This window comes from Spermophilus citellus (genome assembly GCF_964194105.1).
Source record: "Spermophilus citellus genome assembly, chromosome: 9".
NCBI classification, from domain to species: Eukaryota; Metazoa; Chordata; class Mammalia; order Rodentia; family Sciuridae; genus Spermophilus; species Spermophilus citellus.
The window spans coordinates 127,885,614-127,900,442 of NC_138191.1; the positions used below are offsets into that span (position 1 = coordinate 127,885,614).

Sequence of the window (14,829 nt, forward strand, 5' to 3'; positions counted from 1 at the left end):
CTGAGCTGCCCAGGGTCTCGCCAGGAGAGTGAGATGAGACGATTCCTGGAGGCTCAGAGCTGCCCCTGTCACCTGCACAGCGCTCAGACACTATCAGCTGTCCTTTCTGTTCTCAGCACCACGGTGACTGTGACCGCCCTCGTTCCAGGAGGGCTGGCAGGAGGGCCTGATGGGGAGATGCCCCGCGCCCGGGGGAGCCCGGGGCCCGCAGTGCCACGAGAGTCCTGCAGTACCAGTCTGGGGAGGGGACTCTCAAGCAGCTCTCATGGGCTCGAACGGCCTGAAGGAAGGAAGCGCTTTTTATCTCCTCTTGCCTCCACCCACGGCTTCTCAGGGGTCTGGCATGCTGGAGGGTGAGCAGGGGGCTGGTTTTGACCTGAACCTCAGCCGCCAGGGAGAGGTGAGCCGCCACCTCAGGGTGGACCAGACCCCAAAGGCGCTGGCTGGAGGCCCACCCCTGCCCTCGCCCACCTGCTCCTCTGCCATCCCCTTCTGGCAATGAGCCAGGTGAGATGTGGCCCCCCCAGCTTGTGAGCGCAAGTCTGCAGCTGTAGCCGTGGTCAGGAGGACAGCAGGCAGGACAAGGAAGGAGCCCAGTTCCCTCCAGGTGCTGGCGCTATTGTTACCCACACCCTGGATTCTCTTTCTATCAGACAAATAAACCCCTTGTTTAATTAAAAAACAAATGGAAACCCAGCTTGGGAGTCAGCCTGCCTGGGCCTGCGACCTGGAACTACCGTGTACCTGTTGAGTGATCTTGTGACAAGTTACTGAACCTCTCTGAGCCTCTGCTTTTGTACAAAATGGGAATGATGATCATGGTTCCCTGGCAGGGCTATTGTGTGAACCAAAAGGACCAGGAGCAGAGCCCGTATCTGATGAGTCCTTGGGGAATGTTGGCAGGCATGGGGTGTGTGTGTGTGTGTGTGCACGTGTGTGTGCACGTGTGCGCTCGCTGACAGGGATCAAGGGCCTCAGGCAGGCTCGGCGAGTGCTCTACCTCTAGCTCCCCCCTCAGCCCGACTATTAGGTGAGTGTGCTACCACTTGAGCCACATCCCCAGCCCTCAGTCCGACTATTAGGACAATTTGCTGGACTCAGGAAGCTGCGGAAGCTCGAGGGTCAGTTGAGGCTGGGCAGGTGGGACCCCAGCAGCTGTTTGGGATTCTGGCTTGTTAGGAAGAAACTTAGAAGGGCTCAGATTGGGGGAGTGCAGGTTGAGGGGAACCTAGAAAACCAGCCTGCCCACACCTGCCTGGCTTTCTGGGCCCCTTAAGGAACTTTCCAGAAGCCCTTGTGAAGTGTGGGCAGCTGCCCCGCCCCTGCTGAGGAACTGATTCTGCAGGTCTAGGGAGGGGCCCAGCACCTACATGTGTTGCCGAAGGTCCTTCAAGGTCAGAGAAGCCCAGGTGGTGTCTGACCAGCACAAGGGCAGAGAGGCCCAGCCCCTTGGGCTCCACAAGACCCTCGGCCCTCTTGCTCTGAGAGCCCAGCTCAGCAGCAGGGGAGGCCTGGGAGGACGAATTCCGGCAGCAGCCTTAGCTGGCCGCCTGGAGGGACAGCCAGCAGGCCAGACGATAATCAGTCCGGACTCCTCAGTGTCTGCTCACTCCAGGCCTGGGCTGGGCATCAGGACCAACGAGGACAAGTGGCCCTGACCCCACCTTTGGGGTAGGGCAAGTGAGGATAGAAAGAGGGACACTGAGTCCCCACAGGCTGACAGCCGGCCATGGGGCTCAGGGCGCTCAGAGGCCCATCCCCTGTTCTGGGTCATACCCCTTGGAGATGGCCGACACAGGAGGAAGTAAGACACTAGTTAGGAACCAACTGAAGGAGCTGGGGATGCAGCCCAGTGGGTAGAGTGCTCGCCTCTAGGTTTAATCCCCAGCACCACCAAAAAATAAACACTAAATAAAAACGACAACAGAAGCTGGGCCCAGTGGCACATGCCTATAATCCCAGCAGCTCAGGAGGCTGAGGAAGGAGGGCCCCAAGTTCAAAGCCAGCCTCAGCAACTCAGCAAGACCCTAAGCAACTCATCAAGACCCTGTCTCTAAATAAAATATAAACAGGGGTTGGGGATGTGGCTCAGTGGCTAAGCACCCCTGAGTTCAATCCCGGGTACCAAAAAACAGAACCAGCGGAACAGGCCCGGGAAGACCTGGGCTGCGGGATTTGTCTGGCAGGGCTGGGGGCAGGGGGTGCGGCTCTAGCACGGCTGAGAAAAGGAGCCCCAAAATGACCCTTCTCCTTTCTGCCTCCAGACAGCAGCCCCCTCGTGGGCAGCACGCCCACGGGCTATGGGACCCTGACGATAGAGACATCAATAGATCCCCCCAGCTCCTCAGCTTCATCCGTGGTACGTGGCCCAGGGCGCAGGGGACCCGGGACAGGGGGCGGCAACGCCCACCCCGCCCCGCACGGCTTTCCCGTCCAGCGCCGCCCTCTGCCCACAGAGGCTCAGCGGCTACTGTGGCAGTCCATGGAGAGTCATCGGCTATCACGCCGTGGTCTGGATGCTGGCCGGGATCCCTTTGCTGCTCTTCCGCTGGAAGCCCTTGTGGGGGGTGCGCCTGCGCTTCCAGCCCTGCAACCTGGCCCGCGCCGAAACACTCGTCATCGAAATAAGAGACAAAGAGGTGAGTGCCCGGCAGCTGGCGCTGGGACCGGCAGTGGCCAGGCCATGGTGCCGGATGCTCGGGTTCCGTGGGGCACCAGGCCCGTGGTCCTCTCTGGGCCGCCTGGCTGGGGGAGGGGGCGGGGCGGGGCCTCTTCCAGGGCTGAGTCCGCGCCTCTGTTCCAGGATAGCTCTCGGCAGCTCTCCACTGTCCAGGTGCACACGGAGGCCATCCGGGAGGGCAGGTGAGGCAGCCCCGTCGCCCCTTCTAGAAGCCCCCACTCCCTCTGCCCCTCCCACGAAGGCTCTGGTGCCTCCATCCCAGCAAGGGATGCTGGCTCTGTGGTTTGGGGAGCTCTGGGGACAGCCCCAAGCTGCAGAGTAACCCCTAGCTCCTCCCCAGCCTGGAGCTGCCCCCACAGGCCCAGGCAGAGGATGGCCGGAGCCAGGTGGCTGTGGGGGCAGCCCCAGAGGGCATGTGGAAGGACACCGCCCAGCTCCACAGGCGGCAAGAAGCGGTGAGTGGACTCGCTGGGTTCTGGACAAGTCCTCGTCCCTCTCTGGGCCTCACTTTTACCATCTGTCCAGTGGGAGGGTTGGGCTCCATGTTCTCCATGCACCTCCCGATTCTGTCTTCCCAAAGGAGTGGGTGCCACCTCCTGTCCAGCCTCTCCTTCCTGTGACACTGGTCCCCCTGCCCGCCCTCCCTCCCTCGCCCCCACGCACGGCCCCTTACGGGACCAGGGCTCCCTCCTACCCTGCCTCTCCCCTACCAGATGCAGGTGCTACGGTACTACGTGTTCCAGGGCCAGCGCTACGTCTGGATGGAGACCCAGCAAGCCTTCTACCAAGTCAGGTAGGAGGCAGGCCAGTGCAGCCCATGTCCTTCCCCAGAGCAGGGCTGGCCCAGGGGCGTGCAGCAGCCTGGCTGGTCCAGGCACCCTCTCGGCCCCAAGGAAACCTTGGGAAGGTTACTGAGCTGCTCTGGGCCCTGGGGCCTCTGCCTGGAAACTGGGGGGAGGTCACCCTGGCCTCCTGGGGTCATTTTGAAGGGGTAGTGTAGGTGAAGCCCCACACCGCATCTGGCCAGGGTGCTTGCCTTGCTGTGAGCCTGCCTAGGACTCTGGGCTCACCATCTGCTTGGGGTTCTGACCCACCTGCCAACAGGTCCTAATCTGAGTCTCAGAAGCAGAGCCCCAGATGAGGTTCGGGACAGGGAACAGTCTGGAAGGTGATCCTGGTGGCGCTGGGGAAGGGGCACCAGGAGGGGATGTTGTTGGGCTGAGGCCTCTCGGGCACCTCTGGAGATTTCCTGGGATCAGTGTAGAACACGCACCTCGGGGTGCTGTCCCCCAAGGAGGGAGGGCTCTCCCGACCATTTTGGCTTGTGGCAGCTCCAGGGAGCTCACTGCCACACTCGGCCACCTGGGCCCCGTGTGCTTGGGAAGCCAGGAAGGTCCTCAAGTGAAGACAGGTGTGTGCCACTCTGCAGGGACAGGAGCAGGGCTGGGGCATGGGTGTCGCGTGGAGTGCGGGCACTCTCCAGTGCACTCTGTTCACGCTGTCATGTAACCCGCCGTGGCCCTGTGAGGTGGGTACCGTCACTGTCCCCGTTCTGCAGATGAGGCTCAGGGGTTTGGTGACTTGCACAAGGTATCAGTGTAGATGATGTTCGTCACTGAGTAATAGCTACCCTGTCACCACTAACACCACCACCATCTCGCTGTGCTTCCTTGGTGAGATGGCAGAGGAACGAGGGTGCGCTGAGCCCAGAGTTCCTGACGGAGCTCCTTCCTGGCGCTCAGCAAGGGCCTAGAGTCCCGAGTCCCCAGCCTGTTGGGGACGGGGGGGATGCAGAGCTCAGGCCCTATCACCTACATGAAGGTCCTCTCCCCCATCCAGCCTGCTGGACCGTGGCCGCACCTGTGACGACATTCACTGCTCCCGCTCTGGCCTCAGCCCCCAGGAGCAGACCATGAGGTAGGTGGGTGCTGCTCGGGCCACTGCCCAAGAGCTGGGACCTACCTTGCCCACCTTCCATCCAGCTGCCTTCTTTGGGGAGCTATGTGACCCTGGGAGGGTCCTGCAGCCGCCGCCCCTCGTGACAGCCTGGCCGCCTCCTCTTATAGGAAGACCATGTACGGCCCCAACGTGATCAGCATACCCGTCAAGTCCTACCCACAGCTGCTGGTGGAGGAGGTAGGGCCCCGGTGCCCCTGCTCTGGCGCAGACTTGCTGCGTGTCCTTGACCCAGGGCTTGCCTCCGCTGGGCCACTGGGGACAGAGGCAGAGCAGACCAGTTGTCCCCTTCTTGGTAGCGAGTCACATCAGACCCCAGTCAGCTCAGCTGGCAGGAAACCAGGTCAAGGACTTGGAAGTTCCCTCAAGGCTTGGGGCAGCCATGGGAGGCAGCCCATGGGGAGGACAGGAGGCAGGTCCCCACGGTCAAGCAGCTGCCCCTGGAGCCTGGTGCCCTCCTGTGTGTGGTCACAGCATGTGAGTGAGGCCAGACGCACTGTGTTCACAGGAGGAACCCGAGCTCAGAGCAGGGACGGGACGTAGCCAGGGTTACTCAGAGATGAGGGAGGTCAGGGACCTGGACACATCTGACCCTTGGGCAGACCCCATGAAAGAGGGTGGCCTGCGGTCAGGCTGATAGACACTGCAGCCTTCACCCCGCCCGCCTGTGCCTCCGGAAGGCCTGGCTTTGTCCTGTGGCCCAGCTGCCCTGGCCCAGGCCCTCACGCTGCCTCCCGTGCCTCCCCCCAGGCGCTGAACCCCTACTACGGGTTCCAGGCCTTCAGCATCGCGCTGTGGCTGGCCGACCACTACTACTGGTATGCGCTGTGCATCTTCCTCGTGTCCACTGTATCCATCTGCCTGTCCCTGTATAAGACCAGGAAGGTGAGTGGCCTGAGGCAGGCAGGGGTGCGGGTGGTCCCTGCAGGGCCGCCACCCACCCACCTCCTCTTGTCCCCATGCCTGCAGCAAAGCCAGACCCTGAGGGACATGGTCAAGCTGTCCGTGCGGGTGCGCGTGTGTCGGCCTGGAGGAGGTAGGGGGCCAGGGCCGGGTGAGAGGCTGGTGGCGGCCGGGGCAGCAGCCCTGCTGAGCCTCTGCCTGCCCGCAGAGGAGGAGTGGGTGGACTCCAGCCAGCTGGTGCCCGGAGACTGCCTGGTGCTGCCCCCCGAGGGCGGGCTGGTGCCCTGTGACGCCGCCCTGGTCGCCGGCGAGTGCGTGGTCAACGAGAGCTCCCTGACAGGTGAGCCCCGCCGGCGGCAGCCTCGTCCTCGTTCCCGTCTCGCCTCTGCCTGTGGCGCAGGGTTTGCTTGCAGTGGCTTGTCCTCCTTCTTTCGAGTAACGATCCTGGCTTCGGCCCTGGCTGACCCCACGCCACCGAGCGGGTGGCTTGACCTTGTGTTTCTTCTCCTGGGAAAGGGGAGTCGTCGCCCCTGGACAGGAGGGGCTCCCAGTGTGTGTGAAGAAACGCCCACGTTCAGGGCTTGAGGACCCCGGGGCACCTGGGAGGACATGGCGCACAGACAGGGGTGGGGGTCCTGTTCACACCCCTCCCAGAGTGGCCTCAGTGAAGGCTTCCGGGGGTCCTTCCAGAACTGTCTCTGCGTCGACGGGACCTGCGTGCAGGGATGCACTCTCACCTCCTTTGGTTGTCGTGTGAGATCACGCTCTGCTCTGTGTTCCCGGGTGACACACGTCCTGGGCACTCGTGCACACACACACTTGGCCACCTGGAGGCCGCAGGGTGGGCGGATCCTGTGGGATCGTGGGTTGGCAGCTGTGGAGATGGTGTCCCCACGAGCGGCCTTGGCGTTTCTCTCCGTGAGCCCGGGCTCTTCCTCCGCAGTGCGCAGGATCTTGGGTGGCGCTGGATAGAGCTGACTAAAAACCTCGGGGTGGTGATGTTTTCTAAGCAGTGGTCCTGGCTGGAGTGGTGTGTCAGGCTGATGACGGGTGTGATGTGGTCACGCTCTCCGTTTGGCCTTCACGACTGTCCACACCTGTCTCATCCACCTGCCTCTTAGGGGACAGAGCCAGAGCTTGGGTTGTCCCCAGGTCCCTCCCAGAAATGTGCACAGAGCAGGTGCCCACAGGCGTTCCGTGAGGGAGGGATTGCTGCTCTACTGGGCAGCCTCCCAGGGCCCTGTGTGAATGACCTTTCTGACTGGAAAGTTCCAGCAGGGGCTGGGGCTGGGGCTCGGCCGTGAGCACTCGCCTAGCAAGCGCCAGGCCCTGGGTTCGACCCTCAGCACCACATATAAACAAATAAAATAAAGGTATGGTGTCCAACGGCAACTAAAAAATAAATATTTAAAAAGTTCCAACAGAAGGAGAGAGGCGCACCCGCCCACCCCTCGGCACCCCACCCCTGCCCAGCACTCCCCAGCATGGGACCGGGCAGCTCTGCGTCTTCCTCTATAAACGGGACAGTGATTTCACACCCGGTTACAGTTACCTGAGACCCAGGGCTGGTGGAACGATCCTGGGCATGGTGCCTGGTTTTGGGGCCGGAGGGGATGGCCCTAAGGGCCTCACACGACGTCCTTCCCAGGGGAGAGCGTGCCAGTGCTGAAAACAGCCCTGCCCGAGGGACCCAGGCCCTACTGCCCGGAGGCACATCGGCGGCACACACTCTTTTGTGGGACCCTCGTCTTGCAGGCCCGGGCCTATGTGGGACCCCAGGTCCTGGCGGTGGTGACCCGGACAGGTACATTTCAGAAGGTGGGGAGGAATGCTGGCTCAGCACCAAGACACAGGCAGAGCAGGGCCCAGAGCCCCACCCCCACCCAGCTCTGCCCCTGCTCCACTGTGTCGGGCAAATCCCACCTCACTGGGTCCTCGGAGTCCCTGTCTTAGCAGAAGTTGGGCCAGACTGTGACCAAGTCCCCAGGAGCCAGCAGGGAGATTATAAGTGCTGGAGGGGGAGGCACATGGCAAGCAGGAAAGAGTCCAGAGTGCCCCCCCCCTCCCAGCGACTCTAAGGCTGGGCAGGAGGATCCAAGTTCAAGGCCAACCTGGGGAACTTAGTGAGACCCTGCCTCAAAATTAAAAAATATGAAGGGCTGGGGGTGTGGCTCAGTGTTAGAGCGTCCCTGGGTTCAATCTTAAATACCACGAAAAAGCAACCCATGGGAGGCCGGGCTAGCCCGTGAGCATCACATCTCAGCACCCCAAGGTGACACGGGTGGGTGGGGGGTCAGGAGACCTGCCCCAGCCCACGGTTCTCCAGCCATGGCTTCCCCGCCTCTTCCCCAGGGTTCTGCACGGCTAGAGGGGGCCTGGTGAGCTCCATCTTGCACCCGCGGCCCATCAACTTCAAGTTCTATAAGCACAGCATGAAGTTTGTGACTGCCCTCTCTGTCCTGGGTGAGTATGCCCCTGCATCCCACTCTGCTGGTGGCCCCAGCCTGGGTCCAAGTCCCACTTACTACAGAGCACGGTGGCGCATGCCTGTAATCCAGTCAGTTGGGAGGCTGAGGCAGGAGGATCATGAGTTCAAAGCCAGCCTTAGCAACTTAGCGAGGCGCTAAGCAACTCAGTGAGACCTGTCTCTAAATAAAACACAGAATAGGGCTGGGGATGGGACTCAGTGGTTGTGTGCCCCTGAGTTCAATCCCTGGTACCTCCCCGACAAAAAAGGGCTAAAGGGCTGGGGATGTGGCTAGGGTAGGGCACCCTGGATTCCATCCCCAGCACCAAAAACCTGACCCCCTCCCCGCCTCTGCAGCTGTGCTTGGCACCGCCTACAGCATCTTCGTCCTCCACCGCAACCGGGTAAGCCCTGGGCCAGGTGGCAGCGGCCAGGTCTGCCCACGCCTGCCCTCCGTGCTCACAGAGCCTCCTGCAGGTGCCTGTGAGCGAGATTGTGATCCGAGCCCTGGACCTGGTGACGGTGGTAGTGCCCCCCGCCCTGCCAGCCGCCATGACCGTGTGCACACTCTATGCCCAGAGCCGGCTGCGGGCACAGGGCATCTTCTGCATCCACCCGCTGCGCATCAACCTGGGGGGCAAGCTGCGGCTGGTGTGCTTCGACAAGGTGGGCTGCAGGCGGAGCCGAGGGCGTGGGGACAGCCACGGGCCCCACAGAGCTTCCGCCAGGCCTCCTCACCTGGGCCCAGCAGCCTCGGGAAGGCCTGGCTCATGCTGGGTCCCCCTGAGGTGGACATGCTCGGAGGCCCCAGGCCACCCGCTCCCACCTCACCCACTCGCGGTCTGGTAGATGAAATGCCCAGGGTCATCTGTTCACTTGTTCAAGATCCATTGAGGACCTACTGCGTGCCTGGGTCCAGCAGTGACCAGCCCAGACGTCTTCACAGACACATACCTGTGTGTCCCCACCAGAATAAGCAAAGCAGGACACTCTGAGGGCTTAAGGAGGGAGCGTGGGGCACCTGATGGGGGGCACGGGGGACAGCTCTAGGGAAGGCGGGGGAGGAAGGGTCCTCCCAGCAGCAGGGCCCGGTGAGCAGTGGGCGAGACCAGGTGGGCAGCACCCTGAGCAGCAGAGCCGCAGGCTGGACATTATCCCAAGGGTGTCAGGGGCCAAAAGCTACGTGAGTGGCATGGTCAGGTTCACACAGGCCCCAGGCTGGTGCAGGAGCAGGTGTGTGGCTGGGCAGGTGGAGCCCGGCATGGCGAGGGTGGCACTCGCCCCGTGGTCATTCACCCAACAACGGGCAGACTGGCATGCTGCCCAGAGCCAGCCACTCCCCCGGGACCTGGGAGCAGACGCTGGGGAGGCAGGGAAGTCACATGTGGGCACCGAAAGCAAGATCCACCTGGAGACCGGGAGGATGGCTTCTGGGAGGAAACAGGGTGGCCGGTGGCCCAGCAGGAGCCACACAGGCGAGACCAGGGCAGAGGGGCTCCTCTGGCTCCCGGGTCCCCATGGCACTGCCAGGCTGGGGTGGGTGCCACCAGCACGGCACAGCTCATCCCAGGACTCGCCACTGTCCCCGCAGACAGGCACCCTCACGGAAGACGGCCTGGACGTGATGGGGGTGGTGCCCCTGAAGGAGCGGGCCTTCCTGCCGCTGGTGCCCGAGCCCCGCTGCCTGCCTGTGGGGCCCCTGCTCCGAGCACTGGCCACCTGCCACGCCCTCAGCCAAGTCCAGGGCACCCCAGTGGGTGACCCCATGGACCTCAAGATGGTGGAGTCTACCGGCTGGGTGAGGAGGCACGCCTTGGGGCAGTTGGGCCGGACGACTCACCTCGCACTCACTCGGGTCTCCTGGGGCGGCCTGTTACAGCCATGTCGCGGTAACAGCGGGGCCTGGCACTTAGTGTGGCCACAGGTGGGCACTGAGTGTGGCCACAGGCAGACGCTGAGGCCCAGCCTTTGTCCTGTTGTCCTCCCTGGCCCTCCTACGCATGCTTAAAACCTATCCCACAGGGAGGGAACAGGCCAGTGGACATGTGGAATAACTTGTCCAGGTCACCTGACGACTTAGAAGCAACAAAGCCAGAGTGTGAATTTGAGTCAGCCAGACTCCAAAGCCCACGCTCTTAACTTCTGTACCATCCTGTCTCCTGTGAAGGAAGTCTTCCAGGAGTCTAACTTGAGTCTCCCCTGCTGCCTGGCTCCGTGGGCAAGGCCCCTGGATGCCAGCCTTCTCTGCTTGCCTCCCAGGTTCTGGAGGAGGGGCCAACAGCAGACTCGGCACTTGGGACTCGGGTCTTGGCAGTGATGAGACCCCCACCTCGGGATTCCCAGCTGCAGGGACCGGTGAGCTGAGGGGGGGTGTCTGTGTGGTGGGGCCTGGGGAGGGCTCCGAGCCAGGACCTCAGCTGTCCCCCCGCCTGCAGGAGGAGCCTCCGGAGCCAGTGAGCATCCTCTGCCGCTTCCCCTTCTCCTCTGCTCTGCAGCGTATGGACGTGGTGGTGGCCTGGCCAGGGGCCAGTCAGCCCGAGGCCTATGTCAAAGGCTCCCCAGAGCTAGTGGCAGGCCTCTGCAGCCCTGAGACGGGTAAAGGGGACGGGTTGGGCACTGGCACAGAGTGAGCCGGGTTTCCAGCCTCTGCCTGTCCCCCGCTCTGTCCCAGTGACACCCCTCTCCCTGCAGTGCCCTCTGACTTCACCCAGATGCTGCAGAGCTACACAGCTGCTGGCTACCGCGTTGTGGCCCTGGCCAGCAAGCCACTGCCCATTGCACCCCGCCTGGAGGCCGCCCAGCAGCTGACGAGGTGACCCGTGCAGTGGGCAGCCCAAGCCAGGGAAGATGCCTCTGCCCGGTGACCGGGAAAGGGGAGTGGGCCACCAAGTAACTTCTGACCTGTCCTCCCAACCTCCAGGGACACTGTGGAGCAGGAGTTGTGTCTCTTGGGGCTGCTGGTCATGAGGAACCTGCTGAAGCCACAGACGACACCGGTTATCCAGGCTCTGCGGAGGACACAGATCCGCACCGTCATGGTGACAGGTACCGGTGGCCACAGGGCTTGGCTTGGGAGGGTGGAATCGGCTCAGTCCTTGGCAGAGGGAAGAGGTGCCCCGTGCCCCCTCCTGGGGCATCTTTCGGGGGCCAGGCCATTTTCAAACCTTCTGTGGATCTCCATGTATCAGGCCCAAATGTCACTGCCACCCCCACTTCCCAGATGAGGAAACCGAGGCTCAGTGGAGTGACCTCCTGTGAGCCCAGATGCGGAGTCCGTGCGGGTTGCAGCCCAGCCACTCACCCGCCCGGTGACCTCTGAATCCCAGTGTCCATCTTTGAGAAGTGGGGGTGATGGTGTTACCCCAAAGGCTGTGATGCTCTCAGGGAGCAGAAGAGATTCTGAGCAGAGGAAGGCGGCAGCAGCTCATTAGCCATGTCCCTGGCACCCCAACTGTCACCACGCACGTGCACACACACACTCACACAGACTCACACACACTCACACTCACACACACATACTCATACACACACATGCTCACACAGACTCACACATTCACACACACTCAAACTCAGACACACACACTCATACACACACACACACACACACTCAGGCACGCTGTTCCACGAGCCAGGAAGCACCCCGTGTCTGAGGAACCATAGCCCAGTCCTGTCTCCCCAGGCCCCCCAGTGCCCAGCTCTACTGGGGAGGAGGCAGGTCCAGAGGCGTCTGACCTGCTGACGTATGAGGGTCAGGGTGAGGATGGCCCTGGACAGCATTAGACTTTGACCTTCCCTGCTCCTGCCAGGGGACAACCTGCAGACGGCAGTCACTGTGGCCCGGAGCTGTGGCATGGTGGGCCCCCAGGAGCACCTGGTCATCATCCACGCCACCCACCCCGAGCGGGGACAGCCGGCCTCCCTCCAGTTCCTGCCCGTGGAGTCCTCAGCAGCCATGAACGGGGCTACGGTGAGACTGGCCCCTGGTTCTGAGTCCACCACCCTCACCAGTGAGCCAGCCCTGCATCCCCTGACCCGCTCCCAGCTCTCCAGGGTGGGCGGGGGGGGCTAAGCTGAGCTCCCTGGGCCCCCAGGATCCTGTCCAGGCTACGAGCTGCACCGTGGAGCCAGAGCCCCGGCGCAGCCACCTGGCCCTCGGTGGGTCCACTTTTGGCGTCCTCAGGAAGCACTTCCCCGAGCTGCTGCCCAAGGTAGGGCTTCCCCGAGTCCCCGGCCCCCACACTCGCCACCCCGCCTGGCTGGCGGCTGCCTCAGCCCTGCCCCTCGCTGTGCCCAGGTCCTGGTGCAGGGCACCGTCTTTGCCCGCATGGCCCCCGAGCAGAAGACGGAGCTGGTGTGCGAGCTGCAGAGGCTTCAGTGAGTGCCAGGGCGGGCTGGGCATGGCCCGCGGTCCCTGCACCCCTCAGGCCCTAGAGAGTGCCACCCTCGAAGCACCCGCAGCCCTCCTGGGTCTCTTGTGTCAGAAGCCACCGTGGCTCTGCTCAGTCCTCTGCAGAGAAGGAGGTGCCCACCCTGTGCACCCTCTCCATCAGGTACTGCGTGGGCATGTGCGGAGACGGCGCCAATGACTGCGGGGCGCTGAAGGCAGCCGACGTGGGCATCTCACTGTCCCAGGCCGAGGCCTCGGTAGTGTCGCCCTTCACCTCGAGTGTGGCCAGTATCGAGTGTGTGCCCATGGTCATCAGGTGAGCCAAGGGGCTGGTGGCAAGGGTGGGGCACACCCTTGGAGCCAGCCTGGCCCCTCATGCCCGGCCCCTGCTACCTAGGGAAGGCCGCTGTTCCCTGGACACTTCGTTCAGCGTCTTCAAGTACATGGCCCTGTACAGCCTGACGCAGTTCATCTCGGTCCTGATCCTCTACACGGTGAGCATCCGCAGCGCCAGGTCCAGAGCAGGTACACAGCGGTGCCGCTGGGAGCCTGGCAGATTCTCTGTGGCCTCGAGCCTTGGCTCTGCCACTCTCACCAAATCAGGCAGTGGGACTAACACAAGGTGGAAGCCCTGAGCATGGGGCCTGGCGCACAGTAGGTCCTCATGTGCTAACAACTTGCCCCTAATTCTGGGAGCTCCCAGTCTGCAGGGGAGACGGAGGCAGAGCCCAGGCAGGGGACAACCTGCAGACGGGGCAGGGGTCCGGGCTGCCCCAGATAGCAGCTTTTTGAGCAGGGGCCACTCGCCCGGTGCTGAGCATGTCCTTTGTCCCCCAGGAGTGAGGGTGTGTGTGGCAGTGCAGATCTCGTGCCTGTGTCTGTCCCCACGTCCACCTTACAGCTGGGGGCGACAAGGCAGAGCCCAAGCTCCCCTGTCAGGCTGGGGGTCCCCCACCCTCAGGTTTAGGCAGACTGAGGGCCGGACAGTGCTCCCCACATTGGATTGGGGGCTCATCCTAGAGTAGGGGCTGTGTCTCCCCGAGTCCTGGCCCCTCAGATGGGAGGGCAGGGTGCCTTTGCTGTCATTCTGTCGCTGGGGACGGCCCTGGGGCTGGACTGGGCCAGGTCTCAGTGGCCCCTCTGTCTCCCTCACCTGCCACAGATCAACACCAACCTGGGTGACGTGCAGTTCCTGGCCATCGACCTGGTCATCACCACCACCATCGCGGTGCTCATGAGCCGCACGGGGCCGGCGCTGACGCTGGGCCGGGTGCGGCCGCCAGGGGCGCTGCTCAGTGTGCCCGTGCTGAGCAGCCTGCTGCTGCAGGTGGCCTTGGTGGCTGGTGTGCAGCTGGGGGGCTACTTCCTGGCCGTGGCCCAGCCTTGGTGAGTGGGGGGCGGAGGGGCTTCCCCCATCTGGCCCCTACCCGCTCCACTGCACACTTACCCGGACCCCGACTCCCAGGTTCGTGCCTCTGAACAGGACGTTGCCCGCGCCCGACAACCTGCCCAACTATGAGAACACCGTGGTCTTCTCCCTGTCCAGCTTCCAGTACCTCATCCTGGCCGCGGCCGTGTCCAAGGGGGCGCCCTTCCGCCGGCCGCTCTACACCAACGGTGCTGCTGCGGGGTGGGGTGGGGGGCCGGCTGGGAAGGCAGATGGGGGGCCTCTGAGTGGAGCGTGGGTGTGCGTGGGTGTGCGTGGGTGTGCGAGTGTTCCAGGGCATGGCTCCCTCGCTGACAGACTCCCCCACCCCCAGTGCCCTTCCTGGTGGCCCTGGCGTTCTTGGGCTCTGTCCTGGTGGGCCTCATCCTGGTCCCCGGCCTCCTGCAGGGGCCACTAGGACTGAGGAACATCGCGGACACCTGCTTCAAGCTGCTGTTGCTGGGTCTGGTCGCCTTCAACCTCGTGGGGGCCTTCATGCTGGAGGTGGGCGGCCCTGGGCCCGGGAGGGGGATCGGGGGGCTTGGCCGGCAGCCCCTTCACACCCTGCCGCCCCGCAGAGCGTGCTGGACCAGTGCCTCCCACCCTGTCTGCAACGGCTCCGACCCAAACGGGCCTCCAAGAAGCGCTTCAAGCAGCTGGAGCGGGAGCTGGCTGAGCAGCCCTGGCCGCTGCCGGCCGCTGGCGCCGTGAGGTAGTGCAGGCTGTGGGCGCGCTGGACACTGGACACTGGACTTCCCTGCCTCTGAGCCACCGACTGGACCCGTCTCTAGAGATGCCACCGCCATCACCTCCCACAGCCCTGAGGTTGGCCGTTTTCACACTCCTGTCCGAGACAGCCTGGCCCACCTCCTGCCCCTCCCCGGAAGTGCTGACTGTTGTCCCCCACTTCTGACCGTGCCGTGTAGAGACGGCAGCCACCAACTCCATCTGGACCTGCTGTCAGTTTAGCCAATAAAGTCATGATATTTTCCTGGCTCGGCCATGCCTGG

General features: G+C 63.3%; 1 protein-coding gene across 3 annotated transcripts; it reads left to right on the plus strand.

Annotated features, from left to right (window-relative positions):
- Positions 1 to 328: 328 nt before the first annotated feature.
- On the plus strand, positions 329 to 14,815 carry ATP13A2 (ATPase cation transporting 13A2). 3 transcript variants are annotated; one of them, XM_081307584.1, is made up of 29 exons: positions 329 to 353; positions 2,265 to 2,359; positions 2,457 to 2,639; positions 2,804 to 2,862; positions 3,021 to 3,135; positions 3,394 to 3,473; positions 4,520 to 4,597; positions 4,747 to 4,816; positions 5,387 to 5,521; positions 5,606 to 5,672; positions 5,748 to 5,879; positions 7,188 to 7,343; positions 7,892 to 8,002; positions 8,364 to 8,410; positions 8,484 to 8,672; positions 9,598 to 9,804; positions 10,266 to 10,361; positions 10,442 to 10,601; positions 10,698 to 10,818; positions 10,927 to 11,051; positions 11,813 to 11,973; positions 12,098 to 12,214; positions 12,301 to 12,380; positions 12,557 to 12,709; positions 12,791 to 12,887; positions 13,556 to 13,779; positions 13,859 to 14,010; positions 14,154 to 14,323; positions 14,398 to 14,815. In XM_081307584.1, the coding sequence occupies exons 1-29, from the start codon at positions 344 to 346 to the stop codon at positions 14,533 to 14,535; spliced, it is 3,528 nt and encodes a 1,175-aa protein (XP_081163710.1). In that variant the 5' UTR covers positions 329 to 343; the 3' UTR covers positions 14,536 to 14,815. The 3 variants fall into 3 exon arrangements, with proteins under 3 accessions (XP_081163710.1, XP_081163712.1, XP_081163711.1); XM_081307586.1 differs by having other exon boundaries at positions 14,228 to 14,323; XM_081307585.1 differs by having other exon boundaries at positions 14,228 to 14,815.
- The last annotated feature ends 14 nt before the right edge of the window (positions 14,816 to 14,829 follow it).

Excerpts from the sequence above, each read along its gene's own strand:
- ATP13A2 (XM_081307584.1), top strand. Across the intron at positions 2,863-3,020 it reads GAGGCCATCCGGGAGGGCAG|CCTGGAGCTGCCCCCACAGG; the intron begins GTGAGGCAGCCC and ends GCTCCTCCCCAG. Across the intron at positions 13,780-13,858 it reads CTGGCCGTGGCCCAGCCTTG|GTTCGTGCCTCTGAACAGGA; the intron begins GTGAGTGGGGGG and ends CCCGACTCCCAG.